The following is a 21,416-nucleotide window of genomic DNA, read 5'->3' as shown; positions in this document are numbered from 1 at the left end:
TGTCAGAGGGAGGCGCCGCCGACGCTGGGGCTGCCTCCAGCACCGAGGCGTCCTCAGTCAACGCCCCTCCAGGAACACCACCACTGGCGCCGCCTCCAGCACGGCCTGCACGGCCTCCAACGCCTCCAGCAACGCCGCTGCTCCCGCTGACTCCCTTGAGGCCGAGGACGCCTTCAGCGCCACCGCTGCTGACTTCATCAACGCTGCTGAAGCCTCCAGCGCCGCCATCTGCATCCACGCCGGAGTCCCTGCCGCACTAAAGTGAGGAGGGCCGTCCAGCGCGCGGGGCTTCCACGGGTGCCCTTCGGCCTCCTGCGCACCGGGCCCCGCCTCCAGAAGGAGCGCGGTCCCAGAAGCCTTTGGCAGGGGCGCCGCATGCATGATTGCTCCTGCCGCCTCCAGTGAGGCGGGCGCTGCCTGCAAGAAAGGCACTGCTGCGGACGCCACCTCCAGCAAGGGGACCGCTGCCGCCGTCTCTGGCAGGGGTGCCGCTTCCGTGGACGCCCGCCGCCTCCTCCAGCTTGAGGCCCCGGGAGCGGCGGGCGCCGCCTGCGTCGTCTCTTGCAGGCCTGCAGTGCGCCGGTCGCGCTGGTGGTGCCTCCAGCAGGGCGCCGCGTCTGTGCACGTCCCTGCTTCCTTCACTGCTGCCGGTACCGCCTCCAGCAAGTCATCACCGCCTCCTGGAAGGGCGCTGCTTCTGTGTGGGCTTCGGCCACCTCCAGCTCGGTGGGTGCCGCCTCCTGGAAGGGCACCGATGCCGGCGCCTCCGGTTGAGGCGCGGCTTCCGTGAACCCCGTGCGGCCTTCACCGCGCCTGGTGCTGCCTCCAACAAGGGCGCCGCCGCCAGTGCTTCCCGCAGGGGCGCCGCTTCCCGTGGTCGCCCTTGCGGCCTCCAGCGCAGCGGGCCCCGCTTTCAAGGGTCACCCTTGCGGCCTCCAGCCTGGCGGGCGTTGCTTTTGTTGGAAGGTTGGATAGGCAAGTATTAACGAACATATTTTTTCAGACACTCCTCTTTACAAATTCTTTCTCCCCTTTCACATTCAGAGAAATTGGAGTGATGACAGAAGGAAACAAAACATTATGCAGTGTATAGAATAAATGATGGGTGGATGGATGAATGGATGATTTAATCTGGTTGTTTAAAATTATACACAAGTATTATGAATTCTTTCTTAAATGACTCAATTCTGTATATCTCCATTCAAAATACATAATATATAAAGACATATTTTCCATAATTTATTTATAACTATATATATGTAGATATATTTCATTCATATTAATGGCTTTCCATTATATACCATGTCAAATTTGAAGAGAAATTAAAATAAGATGGTTTTAACTCCTTATATAAATTATAAAGAAAATAATGATAATTTATATTAATATAAAAAAGCAGAACTGTATCTTGGAATTTAAAAATATCTTAAATATACATATTTGTAGTTTATGATTATTTACATTTTTTAAGCTATTGAGGGTGAATGGTTTAAGCAATAACCTTATTATATATTTTACCAGAATGTCACAGTATTGGATTAGACCGAGCACATTTCCTCTGAAATACAATAAATACTGAACAGTACTTTGCAAAATGAATAAATGGGCAAGTGCATGCTAACTCTACCTTTAGACAGTATTTTAGGCTAGTCCTCCAAGATAAATTAGATGAACTGTTTACAAGTGTATCATTAAGTAATCATATAAATGGGCTAGTGATTCATGCCTTTTAAACTGCATGGATAACTGCTAATTGAATCAGATATCAAACATGCAGTGAATGTTATGATAGATGAGCTAACCAGTTTGACATACAAACAATTAAACCAACAGCCACGTCATAACTATGTAATTATCTGTGTTCATAGCTATGTATTTATATGGTTTACAAAATGTTCACATCTATTATACCACTCTTTACAATTAGGAACCCAAAGTTAAGCAATTACGACTTGGGCTATTTCAGATACATAAGAATTAGCAGAATCAGAATTAGGAATTTAGGTTTGTGTCTTTAAATCTAATGCCCTTTTTACTACACGATAAATGATTAAATATAGTTATAGACATAGATAATAAAACCACACACGCATAAATATACAAACAGATATATATCAATATACTTACAGACACTATGATGATACTAAATTTGCCATATTTAAAATCATAATAATAAAAATTTTAAGTAAGTGTCAACACTACTATTTTCTACATTTTGCTTTTTACCTACGAAGTAATCTGGGTGGTCTGCTCTGAGAAATTTCCTAAGTTTTGGGTTGTCGGAATATAGTGCTAACAGCAAAGAGGAAACGACAAGTACAAGGAAAGTTAGAAAAAAAGTCATACTCTGCTTACAATGAAGGAAAATAGAAGAAACTGTGACAGCTGATCTCACACATTTTAAGAACATTCATGTGAAGAAAAGGAATTTGTTCTGTTATGGGATTGTGGCATCGAAATAAACAGACTTCGTGGAATACCATCGTTTTTGCCCGAGGAAAGGTTCATCTAGAGTTTCCGACATGGACGTGCTCCGGCCATGTAAGCAGATGCTGACGCCCTAAGGAAAGTTGAGTCTTCATTCCTGCACTCACGCTTGATGCACGTGCCGGCGCTGTACTTCGTTCTCTGTAGAGATTTGGACCAAGTGGGAAGATTTGATTTCTCAGATGAATTAATTTCCTAGGACAGCCTGTTCCCTGAAAATCTGAGAAGTCGTGTTGCAGACAGTGAGTTCGGAATGCGGAAGACTTGTCAGGGGTTACAGCTGTGAACGTTAAAGGGAGGAAACGTGATTCAGTTGGGGGAGTTACTAGACCAGGATGCTGCTCCGGCAGTGTCTACCAGCTCAGTGAGAAGCCCTGGAGCAAAGACTGCCCTTTTTAGAAGTATCTCATGTTGGACGAAAATGACTATGTCCCTGAATGACTTTCTCACGCCTTCTCCGGAAGTGGCACCATCACCTTCTTTAGCTCTTCTGCTGGATCTGTCCTGAAAAAAGCATGATGTTGGCTAGAGAGCTGAAGCAAACCCTGAAGGAGCTAGCAGTGAGCTGGCAGCGATCAGCTAGCCATTTTCTTCTGAGTTGGACGGATTTCCTCTCTTGAAGGGGTCCTGAGAGCATATCTGTATCCCTGCCACACCCTACCCTAACCTGCTTCTATGAAAACCTACTTTGCAGAAACTAGCAGTTACACAGGATAAAAAACTTGGAGTCATTACTCTCTCTTCTCTTTAATAACCCCTGTGTGATCTATCAGTCTTGTTGCTTCTCCTTTCAGACACTGTCCACGTCCCTGCCTCCATACCTGCTGCCCCAGTTCAACCCATCATAATCTTTTTTCTTGGATTACTGTGATAGTTTCCTCACTAGTCTTACTGATTTTAAGCTTGCCTCTGTAGTCTATTCTCTGCACAGTATATTATATCTCCTTTGTGTTCTCAAATCTTGCTGTCCATATCCTTGGGTCCTATCATATCTTTCATTTACTCAGACTCTCCAGTGATTACCCTTCTTACTCTTGAGAAGAAAACCACATTATCTAGTCCTCTCATTGTTATTATTAATCTTTATTCTGACCTCTAATTCTCTACTTACTCTGTTCCAACCTTAGTATTCCTTAAATATGCTAGGCACCTTTTAGCCTCAGGGCCTTGAACTTGCTATTCCCACTCCTTTCATACATATTCAGGTCTTTGATAAAGTGTCATCTTTTCAGAAAGACTTTCCCTGACAACTCTATTAAAAGTGCAATTCAAACCATAACTCCAGGTTGAAAGATGGCACTGCCATTTCTCCATCTATTATTTTTTTTCATAACACTTAACAACAAGTGTCAATTACTGTATCTCCAGGACCTAGACAGATTTTGGCATTTGTTATGTTTTCGAATGAGTATTTGTCGAATGTGCGAACTCTCAAAAACTATCATTTTCCTACCTTCACTCCGTGATGGTAATAGGAACTGTGTATTTGCACATTTTGTGTGGTTATCAGTGAGAGACTCGGTTGGGCCTGATCCAAAAATAACCAGAAGATTATTAGGAACAAGACAACAACATAAAAAGAGATCCATGATGGGGCGCCTGGGTAGCTCAGTCAGTTGAACCTCTGACTCTCAATTTCAGCTCAGGTCATGATCTCAGGGTTGTAAGATGGAGCCCGACATCAGGCTCTGCCCTGGGTGTGGAGCCTACTTGGAATTCTTTCTCTCCCGGTCCCCCTGCTCTTCCCCCTTTCCCCCTCGCTCACACAGGCACTCACTCTCTCTCTCTCTCTCTCAAACATAAATAAGCAAGTAAATAACAAAAGAGATCCATGACATAAGAAATGTAACGCCAAGTAACGTTAAATGCTTACTCTGTGACTGGCACATGCAAATTATGAATAATTAATTATTTAATTTGTCCTTAAATAGGTATTAATATCATCTGGTCTACTGATAGAAACAGGTTTAGAGAAGTAAAGTACTTAACCAAGTCTCTGTTTATATGGAGAAGTAAAGATTATCTTCCCCATCCCTTTATCATTTCTACTGCATTCTGAGAATTAAGTACAATAACCATTTGTCAGGAATCATGCAATAACTTCCTAAATTTCACCAAAAAAATTCTGCATTTCCTAGTCTTTTATGGACCTCCCTCAAATGCACATTATTTTTTTTATCCCAACCTTGATTTAAATATATAACTCAGTCTTTAGCATAGATTTGTAACTCTGTAAACTCAGATTTTTCACAAAGTAGCATTTACTCATTCATTGACAGTTCTGCCTATCCACCCACAATTGATTCAGTCACGCATCCGTTCACTTATTAGATTTTTCTTTAACTGTGCAATCTCCTGATGGTTTATTTGAAGATCACAAAGACAAAGTTTATACCTTCATGGGAATTAAATATATATAAGCATTTTGTATAAGCTAAGTGACACCGGTATTAAAAATAAGATTTTCTGTCAGTGGGTGCAGACATCATGAGGCTCTAATTTAGTTTGGAGATTAAAGCATTCACATAAACCCCACATACACCAAGATGAAATAACAACATCTTAAGAATGTGGTCTTGATGGAGCCAAGTGAAGAATAGCTCAGGACTGTTCCAACCCAAAGGAATTGCCAAAGTCAAAAAATGGGGGCATATGTGAAGAAATGAATTATGCTTAGCTGAGCTTTCTAAGCTAAGTGTATCTTATCTTGAGAGAAATTGGAATCCGTGAAAGTATTTTATTTATTTATTTATTTTAAAAAGATTTTATTTATTTATTTGACATGGAGACAGCCAGTGAGAGAGAGACAAGCAGGGGGAGTGGGAGAGGAAGAAGCAGGCTCCTAGCAGAGGAGCCTGATGTGGGGCTCGATCCCATAACGCCAGGATCACGCCCTGAGCCGAAGGCAGACGCTTAACGACTCCGCCACCCAGGCGCCCCCCGTGAAAGTATTTTAACTGAAAGACTGAAGTTGCCAGAACTGTATAATTGAGGAATTACTCTTACAATAATAGGGAAAAAGGATTGAAAGCGAGCATCTGCTGATACCTGGTTTCCCATGCCCTAATAGTTGAATGAAACTATTTTCACTAAATTTAACAATGACTGCCTGTTGCTAAATATTGTTTATATATGTCTTATACCTTCATCTTGTTTGACGTCCCATTATCACTTAGTACTTACATAGTAATAGAAAGTAAGCAGCAGGACAGAAAGGTTAAAAACTCAGATGAGATACAGAATGAAAAATAGAAAAGACCCTAAATGGGGCATACTGGGATAGACTCAGAACCCAATTAGCAAGACTTATCTTTAATGCAAGTAGGAATGTGAGTGTCATGGGGGAAAACAGCTTGAAAAATGTAGACTTGATTTGAATTTGGTCATTTTGGAGAATGGCATTGGAAGTTGATTACTGAACCATATGTAGATAAACCTAATGGGATTACTGGGCCATAAATTATACGGACACAAATCTTGGCTTTCATGCCTTTGTCTCCTATAGATCTCAGCTAACAGGTGCAAGAACAAATTCCTGACCCTTGGAGTCCATATCCTATTCTGGTTTTGACAGGCGCAAAGGAGGGAAGAAAAGGTAAGAGTTTGGGATGCGGGCAGCAGGGTGACTGAATTTGGGCCCCGACTTCTAGTAAAGTGAAGAGAGGTTAATTAGAGTTAAATGAATAATTATTAAATAAGTGTTGTTCTGAGTTGCCATGTACAATGAAGTAAAGGTGATATTTCGTCAATTATGTAAGTTTCAAATTTTTCTCTGAAAGCAAGGTTACTTAAATAAATTGCTGGACTTGTCCGGACCAAGCATGTGCTTAACCCATGTTATTCCAGAATTTTTCAGGCCTCATAAGCTGCATTTAAGTTGTTTTTGTTGAGCTACCAGAATGTTAAAAAAAAAAAAAGTGTTCCAATATCTCTAGTTTTAGAGCTTCACCGCAACTATTGGTTTATAAGAACCTTTTTAATCTATAAATGAAAATTGCTTAACCTTTAATGGCATTTGAATATAAATCAAAAGAAAACAAGCATATATGTACAACATGAGATATAAAGGCAAACTATAAAGATAAGGTATTTTCAATAATTAAAAATCATTATTCGTAGAGCTTATATTCTTGTGAGATTTTCAGATCCACATAAAGTATCTTTAAGCATGTCATTTTTTTTTAAAGATTTTATTTATTTATTCGACAGAGATAGAGACAGCCAGCGAGAGAGGGAACACAAGCAGGGGGAGTGGGAGAGGAAGAAGCAGGCTCCCAGCGGAGGAGCCTGATGTGGGGCTCGATCCCAGAACGCCGGGATCATGCCCTGAGCCGAAGGCAGACGCTTAACCGCTGTGTCACCCAGGCGCCCCTAAGCATGTCATTTTTAAAGAATTTTGGTATAAACTAAGAAATAATGCAAATGTAGCTAAGCTGTTCCTTAAGCAAATATAACCAATTCTTAGAGTGTGCTCTCAAAAATTTTAAGGTCTTTTAATGACAAAGAAGTGAGAAATTCAAATATCATAACTGCTTCGTTGTAAGTTTGCCTCCATGTTATAAATTTGTCTTCTCCACCCACTCCAAACTTCACACCTCATTTCACACAACCCTATATACTTGGAAGAGCATTCTGATTAATGTTTACTCTTTTCCCTCTGTCTGAAATCATTTTTTTTTCTCTTTCTTAAGCCCATCTGTTTTGTGGCAAACCCACCTGCTTCAATTGCTCCTTTGTCTTTTTCATTTTTCTTAGCACCGTCTATGGTTGCTGATAAAACCTCTCTTCGTGAGAATTGCGAACTCATTGAGTTAGAATTTGAATGTGCTTGACCTGTTTTCTTTCCTACACATTTCTGTATGAAAGCTAGGTACTGGGGCGCCTGGGTAGCGCAGTGGTTAAGCATCTGCCTTCGGCTCAGGACGTGATCCCAGCGTTCTGGGTTCAAGCCCCACATCAGGCTCCTCCACCAGGAGCCTGCTTCTTCCTCTCCCACTCCCCCTGCTTGTGTTCCCTCTCTCTCTGGCTGTCTCTCTCTGTCAAATAAATAAATAAAATCTTAAAAAAAAAAGCAAGCCAGGTACTCATAAATAATATTAGGAGTAATAATATAATTAAAAATACTAAACAAAAGATTTATCCTCTCAAATCAGTAAAGATGCATAAAATTCTGAGATGTACATTTCTGATTTATAGTTAAGTGCTGAAAAATATTTGAAGACATAGCACTGAAATATATTAAGTACTGCTTTTATATAGCTCACTAAAGGATAGGATAAAATTTCCACTTTCCTGTAACAACAACTTTAAAAGTATTTGAGAGTATAATTTCAAAAATCATATTTACGGTGTATGTTGCTGACATATATTTTATGCTATAAATGCCAGAGTATTGAATTACAGTATTTCCACCTTGTTTAATGCATGCTTTTTCTGTTAAAATTATGAAACATTGATCATTTTGAAGACTGTCCTTTTTTTTCTCTCAACATCATAGATAGGTTTGTTTTTTCTAAGATTTTATTTATTAGAGAGAGAAAGAGAGAGAGCGCAGGGGGAGGGGCAGAGGGGAAAGGAGAGGGAGAGAATCTCAAGCAAACTCTGTGCTGAGATCATGACCTGAGCCAAAACCAAGAGTCAGATACTTAACTGACTGAGCCACCCAGGCGCCCCTCTCAACATCATTTATACATTATTTTTTCCATAAAAAGCCAAAACAAAAAAAGGTTTGACGAGTACAGCTTCAACTTTTCAAAGACTAAGTCAGAATGTTTTTATTCGGAAGTACAGCTGGATTCATATATGACATAAATTTGCATAATAACTAAGCAAAGGCAAAACAGGGTTTATAAACCACTTTTTTGTTTGTTAAATAAATAAATAAATAAATAAATAAATAAATAAATAAATAAATAAAAATTTCCCTCAACATCATTTATAAAAATTTTTATAAAATTTTTAAAAAGTAGTTCTACCTCGGGGGCGCCTGGGTGGCACAGCGGTTAAGCGTCTGCCTTCAGCTCAGGGCGTGATCCCGGCGTTATGGGATCGAGCCCCACATCAGGCTCCTCCACCATGAGCCTGCTTCTTCCTCTCCCACTCCCCCTGCTTGTGTTCCCTCTCTTGCTGGCTGTCTCTATCTCTGTCGAATAAATAAATAAAATCTTTTAAAAAAAAAAAGTAGTTCTACCTTCCTGAACACATAAACACACCACACCCACATTCTATTGAATACCAAAAAGAACGGTGTCCTAGGTTTTATTTTTAAGATATTAGTAAAATTACCAGGGCCATTGATTGTTGAGACCTACCACTTTAGAAGACTGACGGTTCTCAATAATGACTTTGTGATTGATTATAGGGTTGCAGTTCCATTTAAGAGTGATTGTCATACTGTCTTGTCAGTTTGTGTTTCTTATATAGTAGAAGTCTCGTGGATCCTCTGCAATTTCTGTCTCTTAACCGTCAGGAGAAATATGGTTTTGGTTTTGTTTTGTTATTCCCATACAACTGTGTTCTCAGCGTGACCAGATAGAAAACACGTATTAATGCACAAGAAACATCACATATAGGGCGCCTGGGTGGCACAGCGGTTAAGCGTCTGCCTTCGGCTCAGGGCGTGATCCCAGCGATCTGGGATCGAGCCCCACATCAGGCTCTTCTGCTATGAGCCTGTTTCTTTCTCTTCCACTCCCCCTGCTGTGTTCCCTCTCTCGCTGGCTGTCTCCATCTCTGTTGAATAAATAAAAAAAAAAAAAGAAAGAAAGAAACATCACATATAGATAACTTCACATCTTTTTCATAGCAGCCTGTCAAAAGGGAGACTTGATGACAAGATCCATTCCACACAGATGTTATTTTTTCTATCCCCTGTGTTCAAATGGACTTTCGGGCTTCTATGACGGCGTTTATTCTATTTGTGTATTAGGGCTCTATGTGCATTGATCCCCATTTTAAAGTATATTTAAAGAACTTGCAGGTAAGGGATAATTTTATTTTTCATCTTTGCATATGCTGTAATACCGAACAAAAACTTTTTGCGCATCAATGCATATTTATTGAAGTAACTACTTAAGAATACATTAAGCATTCAGTTTTTTTTTAAACCTACCATGTGGATTTAAGAATTTAATTGTATTATATTTTATATTAAAGTGTTTTTTTCATATAGCAGTTGTAATAGTATGTATGGAACCTGTTGTTGTAACTCATTGCCTGGGTTCAAATGTTAGAATTCTTCAGTATAAGTGTGTTCTTCGAAGACAGGAAACTACTATTCACCTAGAATGTGAACAACAGGAAAATTGCAATGGCCATGTATTTTACTTAAGGTTCTGTGAGCCATTTGAAGTAGAAGCATACCAATAGAATGAATAGACCTGTAGTGAACACAGCCAAGAATCAAAGAAAAACAGGGGCGCCGGGGTGGCGCAGTCCGATTAAGTGATCGACTCTTAATTTCAGCTCAGGCCTTGATCTCTGGGTCCTGAACTCAAGCCCTGCATTGTGCTCCGCACTGGGCCCGGAGCCTACTTAAAAACAAAACGAAACATAAATATGAAACTAAAAATACCAAAGGACATAGGACCACAGAATTAGAGGAGCAAATTTACATAAGATTATGCATATAGTTCTCACTTAATAAATTGTCAACATCACAAACAGAATTCACTGGGAAAATGTAAATGACCAAAACTGAGCCAAGAAATAGACAACCTCAGGCGGCCAAACAGCAGAGAAGACATCGAAAATGTCGTCAAAATACTACGTCTAAGAAACGTGGCAGGCCTAGCCATAAAGGCGAATGCTTTTTGTATATTCCAAGAAGAGATCCGTTGAGGATGTAATATAAACTCTTCCATAGGAAAAGATGGCATGCTTGCTGGCTTATCGTATGAAACAACATAACCCTGGCAGAAAAACCTGTTAAAATGTGGGAGGAAAAAAAATATACATTGATATTTGTGCAAATATAATACAAATACAGCTATAAATAGAGATTCGGAATGAAATATTAGTGCATCTCTTCAAGGATTCAGTATGGATAAGCCATCGTGGGTGGATAGACAAAAGGCATTTGGTTAAAATTAGCATTCGCTCGCAATCCAAACTCTTAGTAAACTAAGAATAAGACATTCATCCTCAACTTGATGAGGAGCGTGTCCTGGAAACTGGCACACGGCATCACACTTCAGCGCTGTCACGTATTCCCATTCGCCAGAAATAAGAAGTGAGGTCCGGTAACACCGTGGTTAGAGCAGTATTCAGGGTTGCTCTATCCAATGCAAGGAAATGCGAGACATGCATTTGAGACCAAATTGTTATTGTGTGCTGATTATATAACTGGCTAACAGAATCAACAACGAATACTTTCAAACAATCAGAATTTTATCATATATTTATTTTTTTTAAGAAAATACATTTTTATTAGATTCTTTTTCTTATAAGTTTTCTTTTTTTTGGTGTATTTTTTTATAATAATATTTTTTATTATATTGTGTTAGTCACCATACAGTACATCCCTGGTTTTTGATGTAAAGTTCCATGATTCATTAGTTGCATATAACACCCAGTGCACCATGCAATACGTGCCCTCCTTACTACCCACCACCAGTCTATCCCATTCCCCCACCTCCCTCCCCTCTGAAGCCCTCAGTTTGTTTCCCAGAGTCCATAATCTCTCATGCTTCACTCCTCCTTCTGATTACTCCCACTTTCTTTATCCCTTTCTTCTCCTACCGATCTTCCTACTTCTTATGTTCCATAGATGAGAGAAACCATATGATAATTGTCTTTCTCTGCTTGACTTATTTCACTTAGCATTATCTCCTCCAGTGCCATCCATGTTGCAGCAAATGTTGAGAACTCGTTCTTTCTGATAGCTGAGTAATATTCCATTGTATATATGGACCACATCTTCTTTTTTTTTTTTTAAGATTTTATTTATTTATTTGACAGAGATAGAGACTGCCAGCGAGAGAGGGAACACAAGCAGGGGGAGTGGGAGAGGAAGAAGCAGGCTCATATCAGAAGCCTGATGTGGGGCTCGATCTCATAATGCCAGGATCACGCCCTGAGCCAAAGGCAGACGCTTAACTGCTGTGCCACCCAGGCGCCCCATTGCCACCCAGGCGCCCCATGGACCACATCTTCTTAATCCAGTCATCTGTTGAAGGGCATCTTGGCTCCTTCCACGATTTAGCTATTGTGGACACTGCTGCTATGAACATTGGGGTGCATATGGCTCTTCTCTTCACTACGTCTGTATCTTTGGGGTAGATACCCAGTAGTGCAATGGCTGGATCATAGGGTAGCTCAATTTTTAACTTTTTAAGGGACCTCCACACTGTTTTCCAGAGTGGCTGTACCAACTTGCATTCCCACCAACAATGTAGGAGGGATCCCCTTTCTCCACATCCTCTCCAACAATTGTTGTTTCCTGCCTTGTCTATTTTTGCCATTCTAACTGGCGTAAGGTGGTATCTTAGTGTGGTTTTGATTTGAATTTACCTGGTGGCTAATGATTTTGAACATTTTTTCATGTGTCTGTTAGCCATTTGTATGTCTTCATTGGAAAAGTGTCTGTTCATATCTTCTGCCCATTTTATGATTTATTTATTTGTTTCTTGTGTATTGAGTTTGAGAAGTTCTTTGTAGATCTTGGATACCAGTTTTTTATCTGTAGTGTCATTTGCAAATATATTCTCCCTCTTTTCCCTTGTTTTGATGTACATGTATGGGGACTCCATAGGCAAAACAAAACAAAACAAAACAAAAAACCCAAAACAAAACCCACTGAGGCTCTTTCACCAAATTTACTACCATATGGTATGTGTGATATTTCAGTTTCTGCAAAGTTGGGTTAAACTTGACCCATCTTCAAACACAGAAGAGAATTTAGCTTCAAAATTATTTCACCTGTCACGGAGAAGTTTAAACAGGTCACGCCGGTTGCTATTATTTTGTCAGTAGCGTGCTCTCTTGGGTAGAATGGGCCTTTCAGTGGGTTGTAGGATGTCATTCTGAATTCTGCAAGTCTGGTGGCTGCTGCTCCCCTAAGAGGCATTAGCGGGACCCTCAGAGTTCACCTCCCAAGCTGACAGCCGTGCCCCTGTTGTCGATCTCTGCTAACACCACCCTTTTTGCTCAGACCACAGAACTATGGCAGCAAACAAGACTTTGGGGTGTGGTTGCACAAATACATTTTGCACTGAGCCTGTGTTTGCCTACAGTTGGCTCTGAGGGAGCCTCTTACCCTTAGGGACTGAGTTAACTCTTAGAGAATCTCTAAACCCTGTGATGCGAAGGAGCCCTGAGCCATGTTACAGTTCAAGCCTGAGGCACCAAAGAAGGTCCAACCTGTAGCTTCTAGGCCAGCCTAGAGAATGACCTGAACTTAGTTGCAATGACAACAGCATAGGAAATAAAATTCATGAAGGTATTTGTGAGAGCAACACAAATTGAATTGGAAAATATAATTATAGGGGCGCCTGGGTGGCTCAGTCAGTTAAGCGTCCCACTCTTGGTATTGGCTCAGATCATGATCTTGTGGGATCGGGCCCTGAGTTGGGCTCACGCTCAGTGGGGAGTCTGCTTGAGATTCTTTCCCTCTATGCCCCCCCTGCCCTGCGTGCTCACTCTATTGCTTGCTCGCTCCTTCTCTCTCTCTCTAAAATAAATAAATAAATCTTTTAAAATTTTTTAAAAATTTAAAAATTAAAAAGAAGAAAAAAAACACATGTAATTATAATCATTGCTGAATTAACCATGAGCATATCCACCAAGCAACTGAGGGATGATTTCAGAACCATTGGTAGTTTTCCTGCTATGCTCAGTCTTTTCTTCAAACACTCCTTCTAATAAACATATCCTATGGTATCCTAGAAAAAGGGGCTTGAAACTTTCTTGGGATGAACGATGTTCACACATGTGAAATATTTGTTTCAATGCCCATAATAGAACAATACAGTTAAGTTTGGGGAATGAATTAGAAAGAGGGCAAAACTTCAAAATAAATTTTAAAATTTCATGAAATCAGCTCATGGCAATTTGTGTCTGCGTTTTAAAATAGAGATAATTTACTGTGCTACTGAAAATAGCCTATGAAATTATAAGGGGATAACAAAAATTAAAAGATCAAGGGGGAAATGTTGCTATTCCTGGAGAAGAAAGCTGAAAAGGAATGCTGTTTAAAAAAAAAAAAAAAATTGTCAGGGGCAAGGTCATGCTCCATAGCTATGGTACTAGCGCCACCCACTGTTCTAAGTATAAATTGCAGCTATGCCAGAGCCTATTCGTTCTGAATTTTCAGAATTCTTTTAAAACCTGCCCTTTCATGGCAGAAACAGGTGTGTTTTTGTTTTTGTTGTTTTGTATAATAATTTTTTATTATATTATGTTAGTCACCATACAGTACATCCCTAGTTTTCGATGTAAAGTTCCATGATTCATTACTTGCGTATAACACCCAGTGCACCATGCAATACGTGCCCTCCGTAATACCCATCACCGGCCTATCCCAATCCCTCACCCCCCTCCCCTCTGAAGCCCTCAGTTTGCTTCCCAGAGTCCATAGTCTCTCATGGTTCATTTCCCGTTCTGTTTACCCCCCCTTTCTTCTTCCCTTTCTTCTCTTACCGATCTTCCTACTTCTGTTCCATAAATGAGTGAAACCATATGAATATTGTCTTTCTCTGCTTGACTTATTTCGCTTAGCATTAGAAACTGGTGTTTTGTGTTGCTTTCACTATTTCCACTTACCTAAATCTTATTAAGGATTACTGTGCTAAGAGCTTTACATAGATCTTTGTACTTACTTGTCATAACCTTATCAGGCTGGTAGTATTTTTATCCCCATTGGATAGATGAACAGAACAGAACTTAAGAGTCCCTAAATAACTTAGCCAAGGTCCCATAGGTGGTGACGGACAGAGCCAGGGGTAGAACTTTCTGATCAGCAATCAACCTCAAGGCTGCTGTTCTGCCTTTGTCTGCTTTATGGCTATGTCTTGGTATCTCTCCTGTAGGAGATCTTCCAGAATGTATGTTTCCATCACTTCAGCCTTCGCTTATCATCTTTAGAAGAACTCACACAGAGGAACGAATTATTATAAAACACTATTAGGGCAAAAAAGAGCATCTGCAGGATATTTTGGGTGGTCCTTCCTATTTTAATTAAAAAAAAAACACGGGTATCGAGTTTCAGGCCTTTATGTGCCTTTGTACTAATTTGTGTGTCTGACAGTGATAACTTGTATTTGGATATTTTCAGATTACCGTAAGTGAGAGATAGGAAGATGGGTCAGATTTTCCCTGAAAGGCACCCCCTCTAAGACTAAGGATTCCACCACCAATGTATTTCTATCAGGGGGACAAGAATGGCTTATTGGTGCTTACTTTGTATAGAAGGCTTGTTATCAAACCTTCACTGGCTGTCATATGGAGATGCTAAAAACTCTTAGTACTATCTTCCAATGAATCCCCGGGTTGTGCTAAATGTAATGGTATTTTGTGTCCAAGGTTTGAAAACACAAAACGGAGAGAGGAGGAAGCAAATGGAAAAGTATAGACTGGATGAAGTCCAGGAGGGCAGAGGGCAAAAGTAGAGGGAGACACGGACAGGGTCGCAAATCCAACTGGAGGAGAGAAGCAAAATCAGGGAAGTGTACCCAGGAGCCAGGTCCTAGGAAAAGCAGAAGTTGGAGATCCAGTGTCAGCACGCAGCCACGAGCTGCACAAACGCCGAGTGATGTGGAGTTGAGACCAGTTGGAAGCCCACAGTGGGGACTCCATGACAGTGTGTTGGTTGTTAGGAGGACAGCTTTCAAATCAAGAGAGTCAACACCAGATGCTATTAGAGTCCCTTCAATTCAACGGCATAAATATTTATCCAGTGCCTTTGGAATGAAAAGCACTGTGGTAGTTGTGCACTGTGAGTAGTCAAAAAATCTGCCTCAACAGACCTCTTCCCCTGTTCTCTCTGCAGATTAGCACAGGTAGTATTTAACGCCATCTAGCGGTAAAGACCGGTAAAGCTCAATGGCTGAGTTCCAATCTGATTAAGCATGGTGAGCCCGAAAGCTACAGTTTTGTTACCTAGTTACAGCCTAGATTGGCATCTCCAAGCTGTGTAATGATTCCCGAGCCAGCATCCTACTTCTAGCCTGGAGAACCCTACTTCTTACGTGTGTGTATTAGTTGTAATTTTTTTTCTCTTTTTAAAAATTGTGGTTAAAAAACACATAACATTAAGTTTATTATCTGAATCATTTTTAAGTGTACAGCTCAGTTGCCTGAAGTATATTTACATTGTTGTGCAACAGATCTCTAGAACTTCCTCATCTTACAGAACTGAAACTCTGTACCCATTAAAACAAATTCCTCCTCCCTCCTCTCTCCAGCGCTTGGTCACCACCTTCCTATTTATTGATTACTTTAGAGACGTCATATGAGTTGAATCACACAGTATTTTTCCTTTTGTAACTGGCTTAGCATAATGTTCTCAAGGTTCCTCCAAGTCTTAGCATGTGACAGAATTTTTTTTCTTTTTTTTTTTTTTAAGGCTGCATAATATGTGCTTGTATATACCACATTTTCTTTATCCGTTCATCCATTGATCACATCTCTTGGCTGTTGTGAATGCTGCAATGGGCCTGGTGCTTATTTTTTAAAAACCCAAACTACCCCACCTAGAGGTTTAGCAGTCTACGGAGTGTTGATGGAAACAGAGGCAGAAAGGTGATGGGTTGCAGGCTAAGTGTCTCAGGAAGCAGAGCATGTAGCAGAATTGTTGGCTGCCATGCCTCACCGCCTGTACCTTTCACTTAGAAGAAAGTGTAACTGTTGGTATGACCCCTTGGGTTTACAGAAAGACAAACTTGCAACAAAGGGCTGGAACTTCTCTTCAGTGACTCATGCCGGTCACATAGCTCAGATCTCTAGTGTCCTTGTATGTCCCCCAGAGATTTCATGGGAGTCATCCTCATCTGCTTCCGACATGGACACATGTGTGCTTTGTCCAATTCCACAAAGGAAGGCATGCTAGAGGGGAAGAAAGAACACGGATTCTGAACTCTGGCCTCTGAGGATACTCGTTTTAGTCCATTGTTTTTAAACTTGGGAAAATCATTTAAATTCTTCGAATTTCAGCCTTCTCATTTATCAAATGAGGATGATAATGCAGACTACAAATTTTTGGTGAGGATTTAATGAGAGTAATTGTCAATTCTAAAAAAAAAGCCCAAGGAGGGTGAGCTAATTTAGGGGTTATCAACAGCTGCTACCACCACTGGGTCCAAGGGACAGAGGGAAATGATATAGATTATATCATTGTTCCCATTTATTCACTACGCTCCCAGGTTTGTATGTCTTGCCTCATGGATATGTGACTTGCTTGGCTAAGAAAGTGTGAGCAGAAGTGATAGACACTTACAAACAGCTGGCATCACAGTCTTTCTGACAGCTGGGCAGCTTGATAAGTAGGCAGCACTGGGCTTGGAGTCAGGACATCTGTATTAAATTCCTGGCTCGGCCACTTACCACCTAATAGATCTTGGGTCAATCACTGGGCTTCACCTGAAGGCAATTTCTTCACTGGGGAAGTGGGCTCTGTGATGGTTTTATACTGATCTGTCAGTGTCCTTTTATCCTGCTACCATATACCTTGGCTCAACCATACAACAACGGTCCCTTAAAGGAGGAATTCTTGTCCCTAGATTGAGTACTTTATTTTCCCTGTTCTTTGACTAAACATTGTCTTTGTCCTGGTACTTATGCACCAAGCAGGGTTTTTTTGTTTGTTTGTTTGTTTTCTGCTAAGAATGACTATTTCTTCTATCAACCAAAGCACTGCAAAGTCGACTCATTCCAATTTTTAATAGAACGATTCCATTGGCTGGGAAAAAGAGTGTCAGTTTCAGGAATGATTTGGCAGGTGCAGGAAAAACCTCAGCACTCTAGGGCCTCAGACAGATGCAGATCCTTTCAAGTGGCGCTGAGTGTTGTGATAAAGCAGTTTTCAAAAAGGAGCTGTAATGCAATCTTTTAGTCCCCCACCTCCCCCCAACTACACTTCCAAACTCCCAATTGGGCTTGTCACCTGCCCTGCCACCACCTTCTTTTCCTCCTTTTCATTGGAAGAAAGATTGTATTTCACTTGAGTTACTCCAACCAGATTTCCTGGACTGGCTACCAAGGACATCTCTGGTGGTTTTAAATCCTGCACACAGTTGTGATAAAAGTGAAGGGATAAGGGTGAAGAGTGCCATTTTAGGTGATCACCAGTAAGTCTGAGAGTTGTGGTGCTCTCCAAATCACTATATCAACATTCATTAACGATGTGCTTACAAGTCATCCTGCTAGGTACTTCTGAAGTGTAAAGTCCCAGCACTGGGGAAAACAGTCACCCCAAAGAATGGTAGAGAGAAGATGGGATGAAGGAAGGGAGGTCTCTTGCCTACCTGGCTGAGACAGAGCTATGCCCATCTTTCCTAGGCACTGTCCTGGGATCTCTTACCAATCCTACCTGACGGCCACACTGATTTCTCAATAAAAGGCCACGAGTGGGGCCATCACCCTCTCACAGGGCCTAGATTGCTCAGAGATATCCATATGCACAGGTGTCAGCTTGATCCCTAGGCCAACCTCCCTGGGCAGCACCACGGTGGGTGGGATGGCAGAAAGTTCTTCAGGTTGAAAGTCTTTCAAAACAGATTATCATGTCTGATAATCCCGTGTTTGGGTTTCCATGACAATGGATCTTCCTGCAGTTTTTCCAGCCTGGTTAAAACTTTTAAAATGAATACATGCAAAATCAAAATATGGCCTTGCCTGCCTTCACCAAGAAAGAGGGTGGGATTTCATCCCACTTCCCACCTTTCCTCCACCAACAGGCTTACATCTGTTTGTTTCTATTTCTTTAAATTTTTTTTTAAAGTAGTAAAAGTAATACACACGGAGTGTGTTCGTTTCCTGTTACTATTGTGCAAATGACCACGAACTGAGTGGCTTGAGGCAACACAAACTTACTATCTTCGGGTTCTGCAGGTCAGAAGTGCAAAATGAATCTCAGGGGCTAAAATCTAGGTGTCAGCAAACCTGTATTCCTTTTGGAGACTGTAAGGGAGAATCCTTTTTGCTATGTTTTCCAGCTTCTAGAAGGCTCCTCGGCTCCTGGCTGCTTCCTCCTCAAGATCTGTCGCTTAATCACATCTGCGAAGTCCCTTGTGCCATGTACATACAGTACCATAGTCCCAGGTTCCAAGGATGAGGAAATAGACATCCTTGGGGATCACGTTGTGTCTACCACACTTATTAAAAAGATAATAAGTAGTATAGAGAACATAAAATAAAAAGTCAAATCGTGCCCCAAGTAATTTTTAATTGCGTCTGTGTACATCCCTGAAACTGTACCTCTTGGAGGAAAAAATTCCAAGCATCAAGGCCAATGGAATCCCCCCACTCACCCCAGCAACTACTCAAAATTGGCTCACGTTTTAATTTGCCTCATAGAGACCTGTGACCTCCTTGGATAGAGGCCCTTCTGGCAAATTACAGGAGAAATCAAAACACAACTCCCAGGGCTAGAGCCCTCTGGGCACTTGAAGTGTGGGCCATGCCCAGTTAACAAGGACAGACATTAGCAGTCAGGCCATTTCTAACTGGAGTTTGTCTCCACAAAGAACATAAGCGAATTTACTTCTCCTAAAAGACTTTTTGCCTCTGTGGTATGAATGGTTCTGAGAAACGAACCCTGAGGCCTAATTTTATGGGAGGGAAGGGCTTGTTTAAATAAGAACATTCTGCCACAGTAACATGACTAAGAAACTATGTAAGTAGAAAGCCCTGGGGCGCCCTCCCCCGATGCAGCAGAGCCCGGTGATCTGGGCAAAGTGTGTAGACAGATCTTGTTATCTTGAAAGTGAGCTCGGGAATATTGCCCAAATAGGAGGCGAAACCATCTTGGGCTGAAGCCATACCCTGAGATTGCAGAGTATTACTTTAGAATGTTGACTGCATTTTAACGTGAAAAGTTTGTTAAGCTATCATTAATGGGCTTGGCAATCACAGATTTGCTTGATTCAAAGAATGGCTTTCGAACGATCCCAATTTAAAATCTTGTAATCCCAATGAACAATCCCTAAAACGTGGAGTTACTCGTACTGTGGCACGAACAATCCGAGGCTGAATGTAGGTTCTCTCAAGAGAATAAAAAGGCTGACGTTCAAAAAACATGAATTCTGAAACCAAGGACAGTTACAGACAGCAAACAGCGGTCTCAATTTTAGTGAGCTAATGAATGTGAAAGCATTTCAGAATATTACTTATCTGTGTGTCCAAACGAGATGAGAACAGGGTATTGAAGAGATATCTGCACTCCCATGTTCACTGCAGCATTATTCACAATGGTCGAGATATGGAAATATCCTATCAACGGATGAATGGGAAAAGGAAATGTGGTGTATTTATGCACAGTGTGATATTATTCAGCGTGGAAATAGAAGGAAATCCTCCCATTTGCAAGAACATGGATGGATCTTGAGGGTATTAGGCTGAGTGAAATAAATCAGACAGAAAAAGACCAATACTGTACGATCTTATGTATATGTGGAATCTAAAAAAAAAAAGTCGAACTTATAGAAATAGAGAGGAAATTGGTGGTTACCAGGGCCTGGGGGGAGGGGGAAAAGTTGGTCAAAGGGCACAGACTTCCAGTTATAAAGTAGATAGGTTCTGGAAATCCAATGTACAGCATGGTGATTATAGCTAACAATACTGTATTATGGGGCGCCTGCGTGGCACAGCGGTTAAGCATCTGCCTTCGGCTCAGGGCGTGATCCCGGCGTTATGGGATCGAGCCCCACATCAGGCTCCTCCGCTAGGAGCCTGCTTCTTCCTCTCCCACTCCCCCTGCTTGTGTTCCCTCTCTCGCTGGCTGGCTCTATCTCTGTCAAATAAATAAATAAAATCTTTAAAAAAAAAACAATACTGTATTATGTCCTTGAAACTTCCTAAGAGTAAATCTTAAATGTTTTTACCACACACACAAAGTGGTAGAAGTGACAGAAGGGGACCTTACTGTGGTCCTTATCTCACAATATAGAAGTGTATCAAAATCTTTAAAAAAAAAAAAAGGGGGGCGCCTGGGTGGCACAGCGGTTAAGCGTCTGCCTTCGGCTCAGGGCGTGATCCCGGCGATCTAGGATCGAGCCCCACATCAGGCTCCTCCGCTAGGAGCCTGCTTCTTCCTCTCCCACTCCCCCTGCTTGTGTTCCCTCTCTCGCTGACTGTCTCTATCTCTGTCGAATAAATAAATAAATAATCTTTAAAAAAAAAAAAAAGAAGTGTATCAAGTCATCCCATCGCACACCTTAACCACATGCAATTCGATATGTCATTATATTTCAGCAAAACTGAAAAAAAAAAAAAAAAGAACTCCTATCGGTCTCTGGTTCTACACTTTCAACACCCTCCTTTCCCTGCCAAGTCTCCCTTCTAGTATTTCTGGAAAAGCCCAGAGGGTGTAACTCAGAATTCACACCCATCTGCCCACGTTGCTTTCTTTTCTTCTGCTCTGACCTTTGCCAGGTGATATCATCAGTAGCTACCTGGCCGTGCAAACGTTTTCACAGAGGTTGTCACATCTCCTTCTGGCACCGTGATCTGAGATACTCAGGAGAATGCCCCCTCCACTCATTTCCCCCTCAGCTTTACTGAGATATAATTAACATATAACATTGTGTAAGTTTAAGGTGTATAACATGTTGATTTGATACCTTCATATATTGCAAAATAATTACCCCCGCGGCTATGGCTAACACCTTGATCACATCACGTAATTACCATATGCTTTCCTGTATAGTTCAGGTGAGAACATTTCAGATCTACTCTCTTAGCAGCTTTTAAGTATATAATACAGTATCATTAGCTAT

General features: G+C 41.2%; 1 protein-coding gene across 1 annotated transcript in view; it reads left to right on the top strand.

The window, feature by feature from the left end:
- Positions 1-379: 379 nt before the first annotated feature.
- LOC148107425 (small G protein signaling modulator 1-like) overlaps positions 380-21,416 on the top strand; it is an 84,531-nt gene continuing 63,494 nt past the window's right edge. Inside the window, 2 exon segments of the mRNA XM_087857153.1 lie at positions 380-650; positions 748-966. Of these exon segments, the coding sequence (XP_087713279.1) occupies positions 380-650; positions 748-966 (490 nt within the window).

This window comes from Ursus americanus, chromosome 30 (genome assembly GCF_024610735.1).
Source record: "Ursus americanus isolate L20-20 chromosome 30, mUrsAme1.1.p, whole genome shotgun sequence".
In the NCBI taxonomy this organism is placed as follows: Eukaryota; Metazoa; Chordata; class Mammalia; order Carnivora; family Ursidae; genus Ursus; species Ursus americanus.
The sequence above is the reverse complement of the archived record's forward strand: the minus strand, read 5'-3'. Positions and strand labels throughout refer to the sequence as shown.